The sequence below is a fragment of the Calonectris borealis genome, chromosome 2, assembly GCF_964195595.1.
Source record: "Calonectris borealis chromosome 2, bCalBor7.hap1.2, whole genome shotgun sequence".
Taxonomy (NCBI): domain Eukaryota; kingdom Metazoa; phylum Chordata; class Aves; order Procellariiformes; family Procellariidae; genus Calonectris; species Calonectris borealis.
In genome coordinates, this window is record NC_134313.1 from 39,061,562 (window position 1) to 39,076,177 (window position 14,616).

General features: G+C 38.2%; 1 protein-coding gene across 2 annotated transcripts in view; it reads left to right on the forward strand.

The window, feature by feature from the left end:
• ARFGEF1 (ARF guanine nucleotide exchange factor 1) overlaps window positions 1-14,616 on the forward strand; it is a 98,946-nt gene that overhangs the window by 32,362 nt on the left and 51,968 nt on the right. For both annotated transcript variants that reach the window (XR_012672324.1, XM_075141683.1), the window contains exons 3-5: window positions 3,324-3,480; window positions 4,551-4,697; window positions 13,703-13,882. Coding sequence is in view for 1 of the 2 variants with exons in the window: in XM_075141683.1 (XP_074997784.1) it covers window positions 3,324-3,480; window positions 4,551-4,697; window positions 13,703-13,882 (484 nt within the window). In the remaining variant the exon portion in view is untranslated. The remainder of the gene's footprint in view (window positions 1-3,323; window positions 3,481-4,550; window positions 4,698-13,702; window positions 13,883-14,616) is intronic.

The window sequence follows — 14,616 nt, forward strand, 5'->3', positions numbered from 1 at the left end:
GAAAATGTAAACATTTCTAGCTGGAAAGGAAGCCAGTGAGAACTTTGTTTCAGAAGATATAAAGGACAATTTAATATCAAATATGCTGAACAATTTAGTGTCGCAGCTTATCAAATTGGGCACGTAAAAATTAGTAGATGCATCTGACTGAGACACTGTGCTTCAGTTTCACTAGCAAAATAAAGTCAATACCAATCAGCTCATAGTAAGGTTGTAAAAATAAGCTTAATATTTGTGTAGCGTTTAGAAGATGTTGCACCAAGCACCACAAGACAGTCTCAGAAAGAAAGTAATAATGTGGTTTTATAACAGGTTTTACTTAGAGAAGTATAAATAAAGCAGAAGTCCACATTGTGAGGCATCATAAGAAAAAAATGGTTAACGTTAAATATTCAGTGAGGGATATTTGTTCTTGGCACTGAATAAGGAAAAGTAATATTTGTTCCTGTAGTTAAATACCATGCTAAAACTAATGAGAGTGCTGAATTATAATGATTTATACAAGCATGGTTCAGCCATTTCTGAACTCTGGGTGCCTAAATTCTGTCTTATTAATATCTTAAGATGTGATTTTTGGAGTATAATGTGTATGTCTTACCTGCTTATGTGCATTTTCTAACTAGATTTTGATTTCTTTGGTGCTGTTTTTATTTTGACAGTAGCCTTTTGCTGCTATGAAGGCATTGCTGGACTTGGAAACTGAATGGATTTGCCCTATTCTTACTGTAGAGTCAAATTTTTTAGAGGCAGTAGAAAATACTGTTTTTCTAGGCCTTAAAATAGAGAAACCTCTTAGTTCATCAAATTATTTTCACCTTCTTATTTCTGTAATTAGATTTGAATATCCTAGCAAGGGACCTCTAATGATAGTTCTTTAAATTTTTCCAGTCCTTGTTTAAGGAAACTGATCTCACAGTTAACCTAGAATGCATTGAAAAACAGATCGTTTCCACCTCCCAGAAATTTTGCATGGAAAACCGCTTCTTTTATTTTGTTGTTTGTTTGTTTTTTAAACAGAACTGGTTTTTGGTAGTGGGGCGGAGGGGAATGGAATAGAAAAGGACAGGCTGATTTATGTAACCGTTACACAGCAAATGCTGCCAAAATGATTTTAAAAATTAATTGTTTGATACATACCTTCACCTGTTTCTATGGCTGATATGTAAATATAAGCATATTTCATAATTCTCATGCTTGGTAGGTCTCCTGGTGGAAGAAAGTTTTGTTAGGGACAGTTTCTGGTTTCAGTCTGCTGGAAAAAAAACAGCTGAAGTAATTTCTTTGCTGACATTAAAAAGAAAAGGCCTTTTGGGTTTCTCTTCTCCCCTCTCCCTGCTATTCGCTTCCCTTCCATCATCAGCAAGGGGGTAAGCTTATTGAATTATCTTTCCAGAGACAAATGGAGCATCATCTTTCATATTTATTATTTTGGGCATTTTTTAATAGCTTTCAATTAAGAGAAGCTTCAGGCTTCTGCAGTTGCTTGATATGGCATGGGTTCTTCATTTTCGGAGCTCATCATGGCCTGCTCCTTGTTTCTGAAAAATTCTGGTTTTATTTCCGGAGTGCTTTTTTAACCTAATTTTAATGGTTTCAATAGACATAATCACTAGATGAAGAACAGTCTTGTCATAAGACATGAGCAAGAGACACCACCCTTCTACTCCTCAGAGAAGAGCTTTTATAGAAATTTCAGAGAGGTTTAAGAACATAGAAGAATCACGTACTTCCTCTGCAACTTATCTGATTTGGGGTTTGTTCAAAAGGGCTCTGTTTCCAGCAAAACAATTCTGGGCAATAAAGTTATGCATCCAACAGAAAAACTTCTACTCTTCTTCAGGAAAAAAATATGTAGGGATAAATCCTTAAACGTTCAAAAGAGAAGTTGTTTAGTGGAAAGTAGAATCTTAACACTAATTATTCACTATTAAGACGTAGAATTTAGATGCCCTTTTTAAGCAGCCTAAACAAGGCGGGCTGTTGGAATGTGGTACCAAACATCTTCTCAAGTACAATCCAGCTTGCTCTTTGAAAAGCTGAAATTGGTAATTTATCATACTGGTTGGTTAAAGGCTCTCTCCATGATGTATGGGACTGCATTCATTCTTTGGATTTGTAATAAACTCTTAGCAGTTCATTCTTCTGCTTCAGCAACACGAAAAACATATATTTTCTACGATCTGCATTCCTTGAAGCATCTGATTTAATTTGCAACAAATGCATAAGGCCTGGATTTGAAATTAGTTGTTCTGTAAAGATCTATTTGAATTACTGCAAGAGTTTTGTAATCCTTCACTATAGAATAAGAAGTTATGCTCTTTTCTATTTTTATAGCACTTATCAAATCTGTGTAAGACGGTGTAGTTTACCTTTTATGTAAAGATACCTATGTGTGCACAAAAAGGTCAGGAATGCTTTATATAAAGGTGTTGAGCTATTCTGTGAAATCAAAAATCCGAACATCTTGTTTTAAGTCAAAGGCAAACTGTATTGATGCACACAAATGAGTGAAAAATTACCCATTCTTAATTGTCCTTTTTAGCTAAGTATTAATGAGCATGCCCTTTCTAAAGGTGCTGTAAGCAGTAAGACTTCAACGCTAATAATTTTCTCAAATTTCGTACAGTTGGTCATTTCAAATACATTGCCCAAGTGAGATACATTGGTAACCACTGAACTCTTAAATTCTGTGGTGTCATTTAAAGCACAGATAGAGCAAAATTTTGGTTTTTTTTTCGTTGTTGTTTTTTTTGTTTGTTTGTTTTTCCCCTGAGTATGTCCAGGATTGAAGTTCAGATATGATTTAATCTCCAAAATAAATGTACTTTCTCTAGAGTACTGAACCAAATTCATATCGTAATACATTAGTTGAGTAGTTCTTAACTTTCAGGGTCATTAAAATTTTTGACAAGTTGTATTTTTATCTGTTCTAGTAGTAACAGACTAGACTTCTCTCAGAGTTATCATTTAATGTGGAAATGATACTGAATAGACTTCCCTTCTTCCCCTCTGCCTTCACCAACCAAGTAAAGGGAGTCTTTTCCTATTTTCAGAGGAAACAAGTCTTTATGCCTTCAAACCGGCAGGGACCACTGAATATCTACTTAGTGTGCAAATGGGTCAATTTGCCTGATCCATAAAGGAGACAGATGAAGTATAAAAGCTGTTAAGAAGATTTATACGACCATTTTAATATTGTGTTAACTTCATAACTCTTTCCTAATGTTAATTTTCTTGATATTTTATTTCATTCATAAACATTGTGGTGGTGAGAACTATTTGTGTGATCACTTACAGCATTCTAATACAATCATTCTGTTTAGTCCCCCTCATGGAGAAGCAAAGCCTGGTTCAAGCACTCTTCCACCTGTGAAATCAAAGACAAGCTTCATTGAAGCGGACAAATACTTCCTACCATTTGAATTGGCATGCCAGTCGAAATGCCCCAGGATTGTCAGTACATCTCTAGATTGTTTACAGGTCTGTATGAAGATGAGTTTTAACTGTCAACTATAAAATTCTGTTGGTTTGGAGGGGAAGTACAGTTGCATGTAACAAATAATGTCATTGTTTTTCTATTATGTTACTTTATTGCACATACAACCAAATTGAATATATTTCTCACAAAAGGTGAATGTATGTCTTATTTATTATATAGCACATGTATGTATTTATTTGTGTATATATGTATTACCACAGTTACACATTTGGATCAGTTTTATTATGTTAGTGTACAGCTACCTATTTTCATGTGTATATCTGTGTGTTGACCTAACACAGCAGGTATAGCATTATCAAATCCGTTTTATGCTATTTAGAATAGCAGCAAAATATTTTCAATTTGAGATGTCTAGTCTCTCAAAACTCGTAAGCTCCTGTGATGTGTTCAAAACAAATTCTAGAGCATGGAATTTAGCCATTCGCTTCTCCTGTGTAGCCCAACAGTGAACTCAATTAATGTATTTACATTCACAGGCACAGGCATGCTGTTGCACTATGATGCCTTGCTACTCTGTGTACTTTTTAAGTAGGTGGGCCATGGAGATTTACAAATACTCTCATGCCTCAAGTGTTTGGAAGAGGATTTTGTTAATTTTGTAATAAATTCCATTTCAAAGTATTGAAGACCTAGAGAGAGAAAGGGATAATAGATCAGTTAAAAACAGAAGACTAGCTAATAGCTTAAATAGAAAGCATTTGCAGCTGGTTTATCTGGTATAAAAGCATTTGTGTGCTGACTACATATGAAGACTTGTGTGATGTGAGTTAGTTTTTAGAATCCTGTTTGTTTTAAAACATTGTTAACTGATGAACAAAAGCTTTAATGTGAAGGTTGCTGACAAACTTTGTATTGCAGTTGCTGAGTGAAAATTGAATAAATCTGGAGGACGTTTAAAAAAAAAATCTTGATGTTTTATGAGACTTGGGGTAAAATGTACTGTTTTAATTATTCTGTGCAAGTTAGGGCTATCAAATGAACTTATTTATTATAACAAAAAGCTGACTTATTTTTTAAGTTCTTATTTATGTGGTTTTTTTCTCCTCTCCAGAAACTTATAGCATATGGGCACTTGACAGGGAATGCTCCAGACAGTACAGCTCCAGGCAAAAAATTAATTGATAGAATTATTGAGACAATATGTGGCTGTTTTCAAGGCCCTCAAACAGACGAAGGGGTTCAGCTACAAATAATAAAGGTAATATGATTAATACTTCCGGTATTTATAGTGGTGACAGCAGGAAGACATTCATAGCCTCAGAGTTCAAAAGCAGAAGTGTTTAATTTGTAAATGTAATGGTAATTTTAAAATATTTTCTTGATCCTGTTTGTTTGAGATGGAAACTCCCTACCTTATGCTCCTTTCCCTACTCTCTCCTATTGCATTTTGGGTGAAGTCATGGTTGTGACCTGAAGTCTTGCGCACAGACCACTGGGTGAAATTTCATTCACAACAGATCAGTGGAGCTCTCTAATTGTGAGGAATTACTATCAAATAATCCTGCATTCCCAGTGGGGAAGATGGTAATTAAGCAGCAGATTTTTAAATCCATTTTGGAATTATTTTATGAAATGCAATTAGACCTGGCAGTCAGGCGTTAACCATGGTAGCTTTGTGCTGCTGTGTCATAGACTTTGCTTGAAGGAGGTCTAGGGTTTCTTTCCATAGCTTATATAAACATAGCATGTGGAGGTTGTACAAGTAAGTGTTTCTGGGGGGTTCTGGGGAACCTTAGCAGTTTTCTGATTGCACCCATTAATTATGGGTATTTATTATGGGAAATTATTGTGCCAACTGATAAAAGTTGGCCACCTAGTGGAAATACCATACCCTACTCCTGTAACAGTAGTCTTTGAATGGTTGTGATGATGAGCAGTAGTGATGAATACAGTTAAAGTTAATTATGAGGAATGGAGTGTTTGTTACCTCGTATTCTTGTGTATGTCAGCCTTGAGGTGTTGACATTTCTTGCAGATCGTGTTTACTTGTTTTACTGCAAAGAAGGTAGTTTGTTCTCCTACTCCTTTTCATAGCTCAAATCTTCCTTTTCTTGACACTCCACTTCTCCAGCAGATAGTTGTTAAAAACGTTGGTTTACGCTGCTAGATTGTCTAGATTTGTTGTGTTGTTTTGCCCAAGTATTTAAGACATTTTTCATGTTGCAAAGGGAAGTTTTTGTTGATTTAAACTTTCAGTGGCTGAAACCATTATATCTCCCTCTCACTGTAATACCTTCTCTCCGAATGCTTTCTTATTCCCGTCTTCTCAGCTCTTGGTCAAGATGTTAAAAAGTTAACCTCCTGCCTGAAAGGGGGTATCTGTGAGCTGAAATTCCTTCTGTCCAAGAAAATAGTTGAGAAAGTAAATTCTTCAACAATTGTAAAATGCGTTAAGCGTGTAAATTCATTTAGTGCCTTTGTTTTTTGACTGTTTAGACTTAGCTAATTACCATGTTAGAATGCTGGGAAAATGGAGAGTACTGTTTTGGCTTTGACTCCGTGTTTGTCCAGTACACTGGACACTAAAAAGCACCAAAATTAGAAATAATCTTAGCAAAGACCAGAATTTTTGACTTCCTTTGGGGGAATAATGAAACTGCCAAGTCAGTCGTATTCTCTTAGGCTTCATAACTCTTCAGTTCTGGGCTGAGTGTGGACCCAGCTTCTCCAGTATGATTTGAAGAATCGATCATGTGTCTTTTCAGATTCTTTTGTAGTCCTGGTGATTAGCATGTTCTCTGAAGAATTTTAATTCCACCAGGGAGATAGAAGGCAGGGAACCTGGGTCTCCCGCTTTCTGTGCTAGCACTCCCAGGCTATTGTTCAGAACATGAGCAGTGCTCCCCCAGGGCAGCTGCATCACCAACACCACACTAAAATGTGAGAACCTTGATCATAGAATCATAGAATAATTTGGATTGGAAGGGATCTTTAAAGATCATCTAATCCAACACCCCTGCTGTGGGCAGGGACATCTTGAGCTAGATGAGGTTGCTCAGAGCCCTGTCCAACCTGACCTTGAATGTTTCCAGGGATGGGGCATCTACCACCTCTCTGGGCAACCTCTTCCAGTGTTTTACCACCCTCATCGTAAAATATTTCTTCCTTAGATCTAGTCTAAATCTACCCTCTTTTAGTTTAAAACCATTCCCCCTTATCCTGTCGCAACAGGTCCTACTAAAAAGTTTGTCCCCATCTTTTTTATAAGCCCCCTTTGAGTACTGAAAGGCTGCAATAAGGTCTCCCCGAAGCCTTCTCTTCTCCAGGCTGAACAACCCCAATTCTCTCAGCCTTTCTTCATAGGAGAGGCGTTCCATTCCCCTGATCATTTTTGTGGCCCTCCTCTGGACCCGCTCCAACAGGTCCATGTGCTGAGGGTTCCAGAGCTGGATGCAGTATTTGTGGTCTGTGTGTGCAGAAGTACCTGTTGACACCTGCAGAGGCTTTAGTTGAAGTTCTGTTTATATTTCTGTGTGGCCTTTTTGTTCTTGAAGAACTACAATTTTGACAAAAATTATATTAAAATTTTGTAAAAATCTATAAAGAAAGAATAGGGATGAGGAAGAAGAATGGGACACGAGAGCAACTGTTTATCCTCATCTGTGTTTTCTTTCCTTGGTCTGCTGTATAATAAGTATTTGTTATTATCGAGATACTTTTACAGCTTAACTTGCTCATGTTTGGCAAAGAAAAATTTTTGTATGTGCTTGATAGCTGTAGTTTAAAAAGTTGAATGTGACTGCTTTCTGAGTCTTCCATGTGCAATAGACTTTTCATAAGGTCAACTCTTGTATGTGTCTTTTTACAACTAGTCACGCTGTCAGTATGACTGGTGTCCATGGAGGAAGGAAAGTTGAATCAAACATTGCTTGCACAAGCCTTTTGAAACTAACTAAAAATAGAGGACACCTTATTGTTGGATTATAGAATGGAAAGACTGTAAAAGCTAACTAATTCTGAGGAATAAGGAGAAAACGGAATTATGTGGTTCCAGTAGCTAATACACTACAGAGAGGGGTTACGGCCACTGTGTTTTATGTGCTGTCTCAAGTGCTCGAGAGTTCCCAGGCAATTGAATTATGAGTATTTTATGCAAAGTAAGCCTGTGCTGATCAGGTGACATCTGTACTGTGTCATAAATCTTCCAAAGATAAGATGATCAGAGTTGGCTGAGAGGAAGAAAAGAATGACCCTGAGTTGAAAACTAGGCTTCATGGCAAGTCTGTATGTAGGTGCATCTACCTCTTGTGCATTCTTAAATCGTTCTACTGGTTGTAGTTACTTTCCTTCACTGTAACCATTCTGTTCTTGCAGAATATTCAGTGTGAGAAGAATGAAAATTTTACAGGTACAGATAGATGCTGGATGTTTTTAGGAGAGAATTAATGTTAATTTAGTTTACTTTTTAAACTACATTCGTTTTGCCTCACAAATCGTGATACTTCCTGTACTGTTCTAATACACTCATTTTACATAATAGGAAATTCACTAAATAGGCAAACATGCTTCAGGCTAAAAGAAAAAATACTATGGGTATCATACAAAGATATGATAATCTGTAACTCAAGAAATGATCCTGAAGATTTTTCTCCTTTCCCAAACCCATTTGATGGTTGTTTATAAAAACGAATAAGCTTTATTTATAGTAACTGGGTAGAGGCACAGAACAATAGGGTCTTTCTCAAATACAGAACAATAGGTGTGAAGGACTGGAAGGAAAGCATAAGGAAACAATCTCACAGTCAGGACAATAGCCAGTAGTTTCAGGACAAGGAAAGCTTGATGGCTCTTGGTATTTTTGCAGGCTTTGTGACAAAGAAAGCTTTTGTGGAAGGACCTGAAGTAAAATGACGTAGTGCTAACAGTGTTTTTACATTTCCTTCCATGCCTAAAGAACAGCAAAGGGGAGGAGTACAGTAAAAGTAGGCTTTGTTTTTTAAGCATCTCTCCTTAGCTCACACTGAAGATATTGGATGAAAACAGATGAGCTAAGTGTGACCAGAAGGAGTGGGAACTCAGCTGCAAAAAGCCTTGAGCAGCAATCTTTACCATGATAGAAAAGAGCAACCTAATGCTGTGACTCCATAGTCAGTAGAGCCACTGCAGTAGCTTGCTGTTCTGACCTCTGCAGAGAGGCATTTTTCTGTCCAGGCTTTGCTCCCAGGCATTGTCCTACCCCATCTCTTGTCCTGGCATGCATTTAATACTCTGAATCAACTAAAATCACTTTTTAAACAAACATACAAACAAAAAAACCCCAAAACCAAACATCAGAAAAACACCTTTTTGTTCTGTTTTGTTTTTAATTGTATTAATGTGTTGCCATTAAAATAGCACAGGTGGCTTCATGCCCCAGACCTGTTGCAAAGTAAGCAGCAAGAGTGTATGGCTGGGAGGAAAGCAGAGCTTTTATTGTTCCACCTCTCAAGGACATGCATTGCTCTGTAGCAGTTTGAGATTTTGTGTAATCCTGCTTAACTGGGGACTGTTGCTGAGGTGGTTGTCTTCTATTCATCTGTCTCCCCTCTCTTCTTCCTTGCATTGGACCTAGTAGCTGTTTGGCCACAGAGTAAGGTTGGGGAGTAATCTGATGAAAACTGAGAAAGTGGGAAAGGGAAGGATTAGTTTTCTAACATCTGAGTTGTCAAGGGTTTCAGAGGAGCAGGACTGCCGCTCCTGATCATAACCGAGTGGTTTCTCGGGTTAGCTGTCACACCAGTTGTGGTAATGACGTACTCTTTTATGATACAGAATGAGGTGATGTTGTTTAGGGCATGCTGTCAAACTGAGCCCTGAATGGAAGCTGCCAAGAAGGAAGGACATTGTCAGAAAATAATTGTAAAGTACTTCCTGTCTCATGTTCATTCTCATATTTCTGCTAGATTGTGATAGTAGAGGAAGAGAAGTGGCATTGAGACATGAAGCAAGCATGAATAATAGCCTGAGGATGGCTCTAAATTGGAAGGAATATGAAAGATATTAGCAAAAGATCAAAGTTAAAAATGCTTATCAGTTTACAAACATGTATAGTATTCATTAGGGTTCATTGTCTCTAGTGCCTGTGAAGGAAAGAAACCCAAAGAAGTGACTGTCTGGACCTCTATAGCCAAGTTGAACTTTTTAATAGTTAGATATCTGCAAGGAGAAGCCCTGCTGGAAAGACTGATTTCTCAGTCTGCATAGATATAATTATTCAGTGAATTTGGATTAACATGTTAAGGAGGTATGTCTCTGTGTGTATGTAAACATTTCTTCGCCTCCACACCCTCCACACATCAGGTGGTGTGAAAAGAACCAAGTTCTAGTAGTCATAACAAGCACACTGAAGAAACTATGAAATTCAGGCTGTTAAGCCAGTTAAAACAAAAGAGCACATCATCGATCTGTAGCCTTGTCACCTTTTTCTATGAGCAGGCATTGTCTCCTATTATTAAAAGTTGGGGAAAAAAAAACCCATAAGACTTTACTGAACTGAGGTGGAAATTAAAATTGGACTTTCAAATACCAAATTCTTAATCACCCGAATTTAACAAGGAGACGGAAAGTGACACAAAGGAGTAACTTTATGAATAACATAGCTAGAACAAAAGAGATGGAGACTTGATCCCCCTGCTCTCCTGCACCTTTTCATTAGTGTCCTAAATGCTAGGCAGCAAGAGACCTTATCTTCCATGTGAGAAATTGTAGGTGGTTCTTAAACTCATGTATTGTAAGTGTGTGTGTCTCAGTGTTATGTTTTGGAATTGGATGAGAGAAATCTTAACTAAATCTAAGTACTTACTATATTGGGCCCAAACAGTAGCGCTTTGGAAAAAATAGCTGTCTGTTTATGCCTGGGCTCCACTTGTTTGGCTTGTTTTCAAGAGTTACTGATTGTATTTTTTTAAACTAGCATAGACGAAGTTCTTCAAGGTTAATTCTGTTGCAAAATTATTAGTGAAAGATCAAGGGAGCTTTCTGTTTTGGCCTTCCAGGACTTTATAAAGCACAAAACTTGAAAAAGTAGAATACTAAACTACGTACAGGTGTGCAGTCTTTCCAGCCAGATCAGAGAGTGCAGAATCTAATCACTGGGAGTTATCTGCCTTCAGGGTGATAGCGTTTGCTCCTGAAACATGTAGGAGAGAGTTGGAGAAGTCAGCAGAGCTGTGACTGATATGAGTAGCTTTGGGGATAAACTTTGAAGTGTGGGAGTACTGTGGTATAGGGGATGTAGATATGTTACCTGATCAAAAGAGATGTGCAACTCTAATTAATGGGGTTCAGAGTGTTTTAACTCAGTATCTGCAAGTCTCACAAACTCCCCAGGAATTCCTAGCAGTAAGGTAGAGGTGGAACAGTACAACACTTAATGAAAGATAAGTGAAAATACGACTCTCAGAATTGCGTGTGTAGGCCAATGTAGAAGGTGTTTGTATTAAGGGGAGGGGGGAAGGGACAGGTGGTGAATGGTTTAAGTGTATAAATAGGTTTTAGTGGCAGACTCATTGATATAGAGATCATAGAATGGAATCATAGAATAGTTTGGGTTCGAAGGGACCTTAGAAGGTCATCTAGTCCAACGTCCCTGCAATGAGCAGGGACATCTTGAACTCAGAGCCCCGTCCAACCTGACCTTGAATTTTTCCAGGGATGGGGCACCTACCACCTCTCTGGGCAACCTCTTCCAGTGTTTCACCACCCTCATTGTAAAAAAACTTCTTCCTTATATCTAGTCTAAATCTACCCTCTTTTAGTTTAAAACCATTCCCCCTTGTCCTGTCCAACAGGTCCTACTAAAAAGTTTGTCCCCATCTTTTTTATAAGCCCCTTTGAGTACTGAAAGGCTGCAATAAGGTCTCCCCGAAGCCTTCTCTTCTCCAGGCTGAACAACCCCAATTCTCTCAGCCTTTCTTCATAGGAGAGGCGTTCCATCCCCCTGATCATTTTTGTGGCCCTCCTCTGGACCCGCTCCAACAGGGCCATGTCTTTCTTGTGCTGAGGGCTCCAGAGCTGGACGCAGCACTCCAGGTGGGGTCTCACCAGAGCAGAGTAAGGGGCAGAATCACCTCTCTTGACCTGCTGGCCACACTTCTTTTGATGCAGCCCAGGATACGGCTGGCTTTCTGGGCTGCGAGCGCACATTGTCGGCTCATGTCCAGTGTTTCATCCACCAGTACGCCCAAGTCCTTCTCGGCAGGGCTGCTCTCAATCCCTTCATCCCCCAGCCTGTCTTGATACCGGGGGCTGCCCCACCCAGGTGCAGGATCTTGCACTTGGCCTTGTTGAACCTCAGGAGGTTCACACGGGCCCATTTCTGGAGCTTGTCCAGGTCCCTCTGGATGGCATCCTGACCCTCAGGCCTGTCGAAGGCACCACTCAGCTTGGTGTCATCTGCAAATTTGCTGAGGGTGCACTCGATTCCACTATGTCGTTGATGAAGATATTAAACAGTACTGGTCCTAGTATGGACCCCTGAGGGACACCACTTGTCACTGATCTCCATCCAGATAAGGCACTGGATTTTGTTACGGCTGTTATATGTCCTCCTGCCTGAATGATGTTTCCATTAGGAGAAGCAGGGTATTGATAAGTTCTGTGGAGGTATTGAATCGTTGCACAGAGAGGGTAAGAATTAAGGATGGTGGTATGAATTTCAACTTCGCACTTCCTGGTTTTTAGAAGGCCAGTGACATGTAAACTAAATTTTGGGAGGAAAAAAAGAACAGTGCCAGTGCTTGGAAACTTAAGTTCCTTTAACAAAGTCATTGTCTACAGTTTGCCTACCTTTGTGATTTCTTTTCTTCAGTTGGTTGGGTGTCTTTTGATGATTTTTTTTTTTCTTTTGATTTTTAATAAAAAAGACTTCTGTTGGGCATTTAGGCAGTACTATTTGGTAGATTGTAGCATGAGTTGCTGTTTAGTGGTCGTGCAGTTAAGAATGTATACTCTCCAGTAAGAAATGTAAGTACAGTCATCCATGTATGTACCTCCCTATTTCTGATGAGAGAACGGAGGCACCATGAGTAGAATGAGAAGGGACCTTAAGAGGACTGCTTATCTAGGAGTAGAATTCAGGTCTCTTCAGCAGCAGCTCAGTGAGGTGGGTCTTTGATTTTCTTTTTCCTGTTAAGCTCTACAGTGATTTTTAAAGAGTTTGAGTGAGCAATGGATACCCTTTGTCCACTTGTTGGTGCCACATGTGGACAGAGGTGCTGACAATGTCAGTAAGAGAAATGAGGCATGGTTTGATGAGTAAATTGCACAACACTTAAAATATCTTTTGTTTTTTTAACTGTGATGAACTTACAAAAGTATGAGTTTTCCAGTGCTTCCAGTTCGTTCTTTCTTACCCTAAACATCCCATTAAATCATTAACTCTGTCAAAGTCTTTAATGTATAAAATTCCCTGATTTCTTCTACTGGAGTACAATGATCAGTATAAACATGTTTGTTCTACTGTGAACCAAGCTCTTCCCCTTTCCTTCGAGTCTCCAACACGCACCCTGACAATGTCTTCACACCCTGTCCTCAGCTTTCATCTGCCTCTATTTATGCTCTTTAATCCAGCGTACCTCTACCTCACATAAAGATAATGTGTTTCTTAACTTCTGTGTTACCTAATCTTTTAGAGGTTTATTTGCACATTTTTTTTTGTTAAAAAAAGAGAGGCGGATACTAGCTCAAGTGGAAAGAAAGAAGTGAATTTCTGCAGAGAGGGCAAGACAATATTCTAGCATCTACCCAAAGAGAGTGTTTAGAAAGGGTAGTTGTCCCACTTATAACTGCCTAATCTCATACTCGGTCTTTGTTCTTCACATTTACATTTATTTGTAAAAAAACTTTTGGACCCTTTGGATTGCTTTCCAGGTTTTAACAGGTAGTCCGTTGTTCATGTTTTGTGTCTAGAAAATTCTGGGATGACTTTTATTAACTACATCTCTGATAACTCCATTGGTAACTCTTGCTGTTATATGCTATGATATAGCATATGTATTTCCTAGATATGTTGATTAAAAACATTCTCAATTTAATATAACTGGTATGTATCATGTTCTGATATGGCTACAAGAGTACATGGGAAAACTTAATTAAACTGCAGTTCAAGATATGTACTTAGTTATATTTTAAAAGTAATCCAATTTTGATATTTATTCATTTGCAAACTATTTGATTGACAAGAAAAGTTTTGACTGGAAAATATATGTGTGTTTATTTATTTAGGCTTTGCTCACTGCAGTAACATCTCAACACATAGAAATCCACGAAGGAACAGTGCTGCAGGCTGTAAGAACATGTTACAATATCTATCTAGCAAGCAAAAATCTCATAAATCAAACCACAGCCAAGGCCACTCTAACACAAATGCTGAATGTCATTTTTGCACGTATGGAAAATCAAGCAGTGAGTATCTCAGTATCTTTATATAGAAACTAGCTCTTAAAAGCAAACCAGCTTGAGAGATTTGTTTTATCATTATTATTAAAGCTTTTTGGCTTTCCTAACTTACGTACTTTTGAAAAAAAAAAGAATCTGGTATCTTATGTTGTTCTTTTTGTGTTTTGCACTCTGAAATAGGTGTGAAATGTGTTTTGGGGGGCTGGAGGTGGTATATAGGATTTAAACTTCTCGTAGTGGTCCTCTGTATTTAATGGATGTATTCAACTTCAGTTTCTGTTGTCAGGCTGTCGAGAGATGCCACACTACCCGCATGAGAGTGCGTATGGAGTACATCAGTGTTAGTGAAATGCTCCAGTGTTGTTGTGATGATAAACAATGAAGAAGTAATCCATGACTAAAACAAAACCAAAAAAAGCCCCCAAAAAACCAACCAAAAAAACCTTCCCAGTCATGTAATCATTTACATTTTTTAACATTGTAATGTGTAGTAGTCACTAACAGATACTTATATGTCACTAAAATTGCTGTTGTGAGTTGGGAGCCTAGCATATGCCCTGTGCCTTCTACTGCTGATAATAAAGATCAATAAGGCAAAGTAATTGTCCTAATTCCTGTTAAAAAAACCCACCCAAAACCCAACCAAACAAAAAAGAAGATGCCCAGATTTGAGAACTGCTTGAATTCCTGGCTACTTCTAGAAGTATTTCTACTGTATTATTACAAAATCTTAAGTTTGC